At 34.2% G+C, this 11,639-nt stretch overlaps 1 protein-coding gene across 1 annotated transcript; it reads right to left on the bottom strand.

Annotated features, from left to right (window-relative positions):
- Nucleotides 1-6,166: 6,166 nt before the first annotated feature.
- LOC107488719 (protein FAR1-RELATED SEQUENCE 5-like) lies at nt 6,167-6,956 on the bottom strand. The gene is made up of 2 exons (XM_016109491.1): nt 6,755-6,956; nt 6,167-6,690 (listed from the first exon to the last, which is right to left on the bottom strand). Exons 1-2 carry the CDS (start codon nt 6,954-6,956, stop codon nt 6,167-6,169), a joined length of 726 nt encoding a protein of 241 aa, XP_015964977.1.
- Between the last annotated feature and the right edge of the window lie 4,683 nt (nt 6,957-11,639).

Here is an 11,639-nt window from a genome sequence, read left to right as displayed (position 1 = left end):
ATTAAAGATGTTACTTTTTGTTTCTTAACCATTTTGTGAATAATTAAATATATTCCCTTTTTTTAGACATGCGATACAAATATTTTTGGAATGGAATGAAATTGAGATTTGTTTGTATAGCTCGACCTAGCTCACTCAGGGACCAAGGATATGATAGAAGCCCATGTCATGATTTCATATAATACATGTGGTCTTATTATGTTCCATAGTATGTGCAAGTTTGAGCAATGAAGACCTGTGCTACTGTGGAAGAGATACTTCGAAAAATAAAAGAGCAAGTTGATGCACATGAGAGAAATGACGATGCTTCTCTCGTGAGGTGAGTAAACCTATACGGGTGACACCTTTATTATTCTTGTTGTTTGTTGTGTATTCTCTTTTCTGTGTGAAGTCCAATAATGGTTATCTTTGGAGAAATGAGGTTGTTAAAGTGACGGATGGTGGTGACGGTACCGTCGATGACAACCATGCCATTAGGTTCATCCAAATATTTCAGGATGTTGGTTTTCTGCACATCTTTTCGCTATAATGTTTGTTTGAACTGTATAGTTGTTAGTTAGTTTTGCTTACATGGATGTATGAGGTTGTATGCATATTGTAGATAATAAACCAAAATGAAATAACCAGGACGGTCATAAAGACCCTGAATGACCACATTAGGACTATCTCCGGGATACTCGTGGATCGTGGAAAGATTCTCCAGGCTCTGGTCCGTACCGTTGGTCCACTTGCCGACCTGAAAAAGGGAGCCATGGAAGGCAACTTACCGATGGTCCTGTGTAGGAAAACGCTTTCAACATCGGCGAATCCATAATAGCCGAATGTGGTTAGCAAGAAAGCTGTGGGAGCAAAGCGTGGTGCCAAAAAGATCTCACCGCCACTGAAGCCAACAACTAGAGGGGACACAGCTCGCCAGAGGAAGAAGTAAAGGAATAGAAACGGTGATGCCGCTATGTCCAGTTACTTGAAAGTAGGTAAATTTTTTTTTCTTTTGCCTATTTACTTCCAAAAGTGTCAACTTATTAAATGTTTAGTCTTGGTGCAGCGCAAGTTAACATTTTGGGATTAGGATTCTGCATCTTCACAAGGTAGTGACATTAGAAAAACTGAGCATGGCTCACCGCTCACATATATCACACACCCAACCTTCCATGTTGCATCTGATGCTGCAGGTAATGACTTTACTGTTTGAGTGTGATAATATTTCTTTCCTGTGTGAAGTTCCCTTGTGTTGGCCCTGATGGGTGTAATTTACTTGGACTTTGTGTTGCTTTGCTTGTGCAGTGTCTTGACTTGGCTTTTCAACCACCAGAGGGAATAAATTTTCAAGGGTCAGAGTTTGCTATGACCGCTTACATTTTCTCCAAGAATCTTGATGAAAGGTATGTATTCGGCTTGGTCCCGTCAATGTGAGTTGTCGAAATAATACACCTTCATATCTTTGCGTGTGAGCATGCTTGTTAACTGTTTCTTTTTCTAGGGAGATTCTAGTCGCCGATGAGTATGCATAGGGTGATTGGCGTTCATTGTGGAGCCTGCGGCTGGGGTAGCAAATTGTTGATGACGTAAGCTGTGGTTTACATATGTTTGGTTATATGTTGTTGTCTAGGAAGTTTTTCTATCATTGTTGGATAATCCTCTTTCCTTCAACAGGTTATCAACATGGTGGGCTTTATGCTCAGCTTTGACAACATCTTTTCTAAATGATTCTTGCCAACCACCTTTCCAGTAAGCTAGTGCAAGCTCACTTTTCTGAACACTTGAAGCGGTTGATTTGTGTTTGTGTCTCATGACAATCTATGTTTCCATATCCAGCAAATTGCGCTTAGTCCTGTCAACCATAGCATTGACACTTTTGAATTCATTCACTCTAATTTCATGGGATATGCAGATAACTTGCATCGGGTAATAATCTGTTTCTGAATTTGTATCTCCAAGTGTTCTTTCACCTTTGGTTTCAAGTTGTGTTAGACAAGTGGATACACTCAAGTTTTCATGTACTTTAAACAGTGATCGTATATGATAACTTCTTTCCTTAATTTGTACAGATATATGTTTCGATAGAAGCAACACTAGTACCTGATGATTGTGGATCTGGTGTTCCACATGCTCATTTACCTGGATTCTACAAAGAATTCATCAGAACATGATGCCAGGATTGCTCAGATGAAATATGTGGTTAGTATACACCGCATGATGCTTAACAACTCCTCATGCATATCATGCATTAATACACGGTACCACTTGAATAACTACGAGTGCAGCTAATTTCATTAAACCTTTGTAGGCCTTCTTCATAGAAAACATGTTGCAAGATACTAGGTTTTAGAGCGATAAAGGACATTATTAACCACATTCATCTACCTTCAACATCGAGGAGCCTAAAGTCAGGTAGCAAAATGAGTACTCGTAAGTCGCATCCTAATTCATGTTGTCATTGTTGTACCGTCAAATAATTATTGAGTAATGATACTGTAACTATAATCTCTCGTGTAGAAACGACTGCGGAGTGTGGGCTGTTCAATGGATGATGCAATCTTGGCTCTTCAAAGTTTTCATGCTAGAGGTAACTTACACTTCTTATTCCAACTCCCACTTGTAGTTTAATTTTCATTTCTTTAAATCCATGGTGCATGTTTAACAAACTAACTTACTTAATTCCATGATGGCTATTCTACGATGTCAACAACCAGACTAGGATGAAGCTTGCTCTTAATTTGGTTAGGGGAGACATAACCCATTGCTCGCGAGGTGGCTCATAAGGCCATGGCTGATTGGGACCAAAACATGTCCCGTTCCACGCATCATCGCAACGGCAACAATGCACCGGCTCCATCAGGTCCATCTTTAAGTGGCAGTTTGACCTTTTAGATCCTGTAGTTGATATTTTGTTATCATGCATTCTGCAGCAAATCGCGCAAATCTGGTGGGTCTAATTTGTTGAAAAATTGGGTCTTACTTTTGTTAATATAAGGTCGTGGCCACTAGATCATGGTGGCCTACATATCTTTTGTATGCTAAGTATTTCTCTTTACACTAGGAGTTGATATATAAAACTGACTACAACTTTCTTTTGTGTGCATGAAATTGGTAAAACTTGCAACTATTTTCCTTTTGTTTCTTACTTCGTAAGTGAAAGTGTTGAGAAGTGACAATAAGGCCCACATTGTGAGAGACATGCAAAGGAATGGAAGAAATAACATGAAGCAATTGCATGATTATAAAGTAACAATTGAGGAAGTAATGGAAGACTATTATTTGCCAATCCTTGCAATGCTGATAACATGGCATCGCAACCCTAAGGCTTACGAAACAATACATGATTCTCACTAATTCAAGGAACACAAGTTGGTTAAATCCAACTAAATATATTTTGGGCTGTTATTAACTTTGTCATTAGTTGAATTCATAAAAGCACAATGGATCAATCTTTTGGCCAAGCTTTTGTTATTAATTCTGGCATTTGCTTAATACCCGAAACCCAATCACTTACTCTTCAGGTTAGGATGTTGTTATTAATTTTGCATGGGATGAATTATCAAAAGCCCAATAACTAACTTTTTGGGCCTAGGTATTGTTATTAATTTTGGCATTTGGTTAATCACCTAAACCCAATCATTTACTCCTTAGGCCCAGCTGTTGTCATTAATTTTGGATTTGCTAAATTTTCAAAACCCAATCAATTACTCTTCAAACCCAAAAGAAACAAATTTCATATAATAAAAACGGTCGAAGATTGTGCAAGGTGCTTAAGCAATGTCACCACTCTATATTATCCCTTCAATTCTAAATACCAGTCGACACACCTGTTTTGATGCAAAACAAATCAAGTTAACAAAAATAACTATCCTCAACTTTTAGTGTTAAGATCGGAGGCCAAAAAAAAAATACTGGATTCCTAAAGATTTATTATCGTACTAATTTTTTAAGTGCAAATACAATTCAGAACGTGGGACAATGTAATCCAACACCGCCATGGTTGAACTTTGTCGTGATCATCAAGAAGCATAAATAAAATTGAAATGGTCTAAACCTAGTTCACAAGAAATTGAAATCAAATTTTAACATGCGTAGTATAATAACAAAACACAATAGAATAATGTTATGCCTTTATTGATCTTCAATGTTAAACATTTACTCAATTTTGATTGTTAGTCCTTCCTCTTCCTTTGAGTACTTTTCTTTCCGTCTCAGGCAAAATAACACAAGGGTTCACATTTTGTCCACATTTTTCTTCAGCAAATAGCACTGCTTATCTGATCAAATAAAATTAAATTCAGACAACTAAATCCTCACGTATGTTATCCCCAAATAAATTCTGTGTCCCATATAAAAAACATACAGCAACCATACCATTCGTAGAAGCAAATATATCAACTTGGGAAAGAACAATTAAGTGACATATCATGCTAAATTTTTAAGAATATTATAAATACAAGAAAAAGTACGCGTAACAACCATAACTACAGCATGCAAAAAGACATACGTAGAAAAATAATGACTAGGTTTCTCTAATAATGTCCAACCAAAAATGATATAAATGATTCCAAACACCAACAATTAAGCATACTCAACTAATTCAAGATATAACAAATTCATCGATGCAATGACAATGAGAAAGGAACCATTCATTGTTACGTGGGGGAGCGTCTGATAATCAACGGTACTCGTCGAGCTTTCCATGATCCTCTTTGTAATCTTTCAAGGAAGATCCTAACCTGTATCATTACGTAAGCAAGTGATTATACAAGAATTTTTAACAGTCAAAATAATTATACACATGCAACATGACACTGAATACATGTATCATCACAAGTAGGCATTGAGAATACATAAACACATTCACATATACTAACCTCATTTGCGCACTCCTCATTGATTGTGCAACCTGCCTTTGCATCATTTCTTACGTGGCTGCCGTTGGTTGATTTGGCTAACTGACAAGTGAAAATTTCATGCTTCCTTCCATGTTTTCCAGTGCCTGCGAGCCCAGCTCCCTGCTAGAACACAGAAGTTAATTGAATAACATTAATGGCTCATAAAGGAAATGCAATAGGAACCCTTTGAACTAAAAAAGTCTAAACTCACATGTGTCATCCTGCATTAGTGATCCTAGCATTGGCCATGCCGTGAAGGTCCTCATCCTTGTCTATTGAAGACTTCTTCCCCTATATTGGGGACATTTTCTCTTCGTATGCCTGACATGCTTGCAGTTTGCACAACGCTTTCTCTTGTTTAAGAGCCTTTGTTTGGCAAGTCGCAGGGCGCCCTTGGGTTTAGCCACCTCGGGATCCCTCACCACCCCTTCATCTCCTTTGTGTCCACTTCTTTTGCTAACCCTCAACATTCGGTTTCTAGATTATTGCACAAATTAATTATGTCATCCATTACTTTCCAAAATAATTTTCTTTCTTGTGAACCTAGGTAAAGAAGCCATTGAGACTTTGTGTAAGGTGCCCCATGTCAAACCAAAAAACCTCTTTGGGTTGAATCGTCCCACTTCTCGATATATTGGTTAACGTCTTTGACATCCTTTCTCCATTGTTGAAGGACCAATCTTTCAGGTATTTCCCACAAATGCTCTGCTTTCATTACAAAGAACATATGTCTGCACAGGTACCTGTTCTTTTCCCAAAACAAGAATTGACAATTGAGTTTTCCTCTACTTCTTCTAGAAGCTACCATTACCTAAACATCTGGTTTCTTATATTTCTCTAGATAATAAACGTTGTGTCCAAGCACCGCTTTTTCATAGCTAGATTAACTGCTCCAGCTCCTTCAATCTCTTTCCTAACTTCTGAGAACAACTCTCGTGTATAAACCCTAGTAGTAGCTATCTCTATTGACCTCAAACATGTCGTCATAACCGAATTCATGTAAATGGAGTTAAACTGTAGCAAAATCTCCTTGTTCCAATATTCATGGACGACTAGCTCCAAATTTTGCACTAACCCAAGGATGGTATGGCTTGACTTTGAAAACTTGTTAACCACAACATTTATTCTCTTACTTCGCGATGTGGTCCGAAATTCGGCGCAAAACTTTTCACTCAAGTACGTGTTCGCCTGTAACTTTTACTTTTCATGCATATGCCTTGCCGAACTCCTTTCATGCAGCCCGTACTCCTCAATCGCTTGAACCCAATCATCTTCGAATTCATGAACCTCTATGTCCAGTACAACCAACGGTTGAACAAACTGCGGAGGTGTTCATCTTTCCCATTTGACATCGCGTTCTTTTCCACATGCCACGTACACAAACGATGTGTGCCTCCGGTAAAACCAACTTCACAACTTTTATCATCGTTTTGTCTCAATCGGTAACAACTACACAAGACTTCTTCTAGTACATAACCTCCAATATTTTGTAACATCCACCTATACGATGAGACCATTTCATCTATCAACAACCCAAAACCAAAAATGGTAGTTTGCTTATGATTGTTTGAACCAGAAAAAATTACTATTGGACGTTTGTACTTATTTTTCCTGTAAGTGGAGTCAAACGCTAAAACATCTCCAAAACACTGAAAATCAGACCGGCTATGCCCATCAATCCAAACCATGTTACCAAGCCTTTCATCTTTTTTGTGGTTGTAGCGTGCAACATACATAGGGTCACCAATAACTTTTCCCTCAAAGTAAACCAACGTTGCATTCGCATCACCGTTAGCTTTCTTGACCGCCTCATCTTGTCAGCGTAGTTGTAAGTATCCTTTTTCAAAAATCCTAGCAAAGAGTATCCCCTGACATACCAACAATGTAGCCCAAGATTTTTGACATTTCAATTCCATATGCATGCATCCCGTCAGTGTAAGCCTTTGCTGCATCTGTCATTTTATGATGATTCAAAATTAGGTGGGACATCATAACAGGTGCTAATTCATGGTTGTGCTCTAACACTACCTTCCTAACCTTCCAATTATACTCACTCTTCTCCAAATATATTGATAGCATTGCTTTGCATCCAGTCCGTGTCTTAGGTTTGTGTCCCCCTGCTTGTCAATCGTATCATAGTGCCTAATGCCCCTCAATCCTTTCTTATTACAAAAAAATTGATATCTCACAAGATTAACATTGCAGTATTTACCTGAGTCCCCTTTCTATAACCCAAACCCATTTACTCTTTCATACCTTCGATAAAACTCATATGCATCTTCCACACTTTCCAAAACTTGGTTCAAAATATCATCCACGCTCAAGTCAAAGACTTGTCCTCCTTTGGGCAACTATTCCTCATGAACCTCATCACCACCTGCCTCTATCCCATTCATCTCCTCGTTCACATCATTTAGACCACTCCCATACTCCCCTATCACCTCACCTCCATTCACATCCATCTGCATGTCCAAACAACACATAAACTGAATACTCATAAATATCTCATTACTCTACATTTTTTTTTCCATACCTGTCTTATCTAAAGTATGCATGCATCATCCAAACTCCAAACGCAAACAAACCAGCACAGACTACGTGTGCATTTCCAATGATGCCTACAAACTCTAAAATCATTAATTGCCCTAAAATGATACCCTAAACCAAGTACTCCGTTAGTTGTGTGCAAATTAAATACTCAATATCCCAAATGAAAAGAAATTAGAACATTTTCAGATATTCTCTCATTACACCAAAGTTGTTAAAAAAAATGAACAGAAAGTCAAATCAATTTCACATATTAACAATCACAACATCAACAAAGAGCAACCCAATAACATTAACTGGTCATATGAACACATTAACAACATGAAAACTGTAATGTCAGATCCAACAAATTATTCAAGTTAATAACTGAAAAAAATTGCAACCTAACAAACACATGCCACATAACAGCACATCACAAACAGTTGATCAAATTGCCAAATAATCAGAACTAACAAACATAAACTAGGATCAAAATCAATATTTAGATTAACAATTCTGCAAAATTTAGCAACCTAACACTCACACAGTCGAAGAACAACGCCTCAACAAAAATTCTATTGATTACTAAATTAACAATAAAAATATCATGAACTTCAAACAACACCACAACAACATTTAAAACAACGGAGTCCAACAAACAACATCAATGAGGACTTGGTAGGAATGTAAATACCTAGAACACTCAACAGAGAGGAAGCTCCTATGACGGTTGAACGGCGGAGGAAGCACGACAATACCTTCCTGGATGCTCGGCCAAAACAGAGGGAAACTCCTGGCGAAGCTACGACAATGGCTTCAGTCCTCAAGCTCGACCAAACCACCAAACCATGCGACCAAGAGGGAGAATAGTGGCGGAACCACATCGAGACAGAGTTGCCACTTTGCTCATAATAGATGGCGACATGGCATTTCAACGGGGAGGGCAACGACGATGCAGACTACGGCTGTAGAGGGGCATAGGCGAATCTTTAGGCAACGGAATTTAGATCACCATTGGCATGAGCACACAGGCAACGCGATGCCATGCGGCGTCTGTCACGCTCTGGTAGTGGAGGAAGATGGCTTGTTCAGCTTCGGCGGCGGCAGTGAGATGGACACGTTTTCACTACCTGAGAAAGAACACCTCAATGGAGGCTAGAATTTTCTTTGTGATAGAGGATATGCCTGTCTTGGATCCCCTCTTTTCATATTAGGATTTTTCTCTTAGGTTTTTCTTTCTCTTTTTTTATTTTTTGTTTTAAAAGAAATTTACTTCCAAAAAATTACAAAAATTGAACTAAATATTCTAATAACTCGCTTTAATTACTGGAATGATTAAGCCACAATTATAAATTTATACAACAGATGAATGTTGTTCTTTTGGGACACACAACCTGCTAAGCAGTAGAGATTCAGACACTCCATCAATTCCCTTGCTTTCTCACTCCACTGCGTGTCCTTCCTGCAGCATCGACACCTGTCTTTAGAACCTAAAGAGAATAAAATGCTTCAGCACAGTAGAATCTCCCATAGTAAAAAATATTTATAAAAAATTCATAATAAATTTGACACAATCAACAAATAATTTAATTAAAAAAATTAATATTATAATATTTTCATAACTTGTTGAAATAAAATTAAATAATAGCCCAACTCATAATCTTATAATTTATTAATTAATCCTTATCAAAAGCGATGACAATTTTATCCTAAAAAATTAATCAAAGTTCAATCATATCATATATGTAAGATTCAATCTTGGTGTGTCTACCGTATATGTTACTCTATCCTTATTCATAGAAATCAAATCCTAACAAATCTATATTCAGTATTTACCTATAATTACTACTTATCTAAATTTACATATAATTAACAATTCTAAATCCATACTATCATTAACATTTTTAATTGAAAAATTCATATAAAAAATTCTAAACACTACTTTAACTAACATTTATAATCTAATAATTCTAAGTTATTAAGAACGACTAAAATTTTTAATCTAATGTGAAAAAAATCGTGTACTCATCTTCTCATTGATGTTACCAGTAATATAGGTAATTTTGTTTAATTGGTAGATACAATTTGAGTTGTTCTTCATAATCGCTTGTTCACTCTGGATTCTCTTTGAAAAAAGGGACCGAAAGTAAATCGTATGAAACCAATTTAATTCTTATATAGAAAAATTAATAATAAATCGAATTAATAGCATTTGATTTATAGTGAGAAGCGTTTTCAAGTAAATTAAATTAAGGTGATGCAATTTATCTTTAGAACTATATCCTTTTATAAATCAAAATTGGTTGTTTTCATTTATTAAGAATTTAATTTTATCTCATTTCTTTTTTAGTAAATCGAATTAGTCTAATTCAATTTACTTAATTTCAAACTAATTTGAATTGATTTAATTTAATTTGTGTGTGAATAGTTAAATTGAATTACCTATATAAATCTGTTTAAGATAAATGTATAATAATCAGTTTTTATTAAAAATATCTGTATAAATTTGAGTTCGAATTATTTTATTAATGTAAATTATCCTAAATTCTAATACTACTATAAGCAAAATTCTAGAAAGGAGAGGGAAAAAATAAAAAAAAAATAAAGCGGTAAAAAGAAACAATATATGTCCTTTATATCGAGCTTCTAGACGGAACATAATATAATGTGGCAAAGCCTTTTGACAGTTCATAGACCCGCATCAAGACAATTTTGATTACAGAGTAACGGTGATATTATTTAGGCATGAAATGGGACAACGTCTGATACTGCTTCTAGAAAAGGAAATGAAAGTTTGCAGGGCATTTTTCAAGAATCAATAGGATTAATTTAATTTTTAAAGTTTAATTTAAAAAATAGATTATTTTTTATAAACAAATTTGAATATTAATTCAATAATATTATGGGGAAGAAAATTCATCGCCATATAATAAATTAGAAAATCAGAGATTAGTATTTTTTTGTTTTTTATAATATTTTTTAATTTAATAGGATAAAGAATAATTCGTTGTTGATTAGGATTCTATTTAAAAATTTATCATTTACCAATAAATTATTGTATATACAAAACAAAAATCAAACCCTCGAAATTTTTTATTTTTTATTATTTATATTATTGTACGTGTAATTTTATAAGTCACAAAAATCTTCATAAATCACTACTAAAGATATAAACTTGTATGCTAATTAATTATGTTTAGTAAAAAAATTAGATTAGTTAAATATCATTTTAAAAGTGTATAATAAAACAAATAATTTTAATTATACATATTAATGAATAATCTAATTAATATATGATAATTTTCTTTTAATAATGTATTTATGCAAATAGTGGTATAATAGGAATAAAATAATTATAAAGAGTATGATAATAACGTAGAATAATGTAATTTTAACTGTGATTCATTCATAATATTTTTATTTTTTATTATTAATATCATCATCGTACGCATAAATTTGCAATATTCATAAATTATACAATAATTTTCATTATTTATAGTAATTTTCACAAACCGCTATTAAAGATATAATTTGTATGCTAATTGATTGTGTTTAATAAAAAATTATACTAATTAATTATTATTTTGTATAATAAAATAAATAATTTTAATTATGTATGATTAGTTAATAATCTATTTAATATACGATAATGTTTTTTTAATAATGCATTCATGCAAATAGTAGTATATATAATAAGAATAATAATAATTATTAAGAAAAATATTATGATTTCATAAAATATCATAAATTTATAATTGTGTATTTATTTAACTGTAATAATGATAGGATTGATGTATGTGCTTTAAAATAAATAAAAAAATAATTTTTTAATTAATGTTAAATTAATTTGATATATATTAATTATAGTTATTAACTTAGCTTTTTTATATCCATGATTATTTCCTTATATATCTAAATATATAAGACAACTAGATTTTAATCCAATGATCCTATTAATTATACGTTAATAAAATTTTAACTTAACTAAATATATTGTATTAGATAATTACAATTTTAGTTTTATAGTTGTTTATACTCTATTTCAAAAGACAAAAGTCAAGTCTAATAAAGATAAAAGGTTCACCTAAGATAATAATTTAGGGGCCTGCTACACATACAAGTAAAAAGGCCGTACAAGTTTTACAAGTTATCAGCCAAAACTTCATTAACACGCGCATTAACTCATTTTGAATGGAGCATCGCGCCCCACTCAAACGGTTCCTCTTCGTCTTCTTC

Source organism: Arachis duranensis, chromosome 5 (assembly GCF_000817695.3).
Source record: "Arachis duranensis cultivar V14167 chromosome 5, aradu.V14167.gnm2.J7QH, whole genome shotgun sequence".
NCBI classification, from domain to species: domain Eukaryota; kingdom Viridiplantae; phylum Streptophyta; class Magnoliopsida; order Fabales; family Fabaceae; genus Arachis; species Arachis duranensis.
Note: the sequence above shows the minus strand (reverse complement) of the source record. Positions and strands in the feature narration are given on the sequence as shown.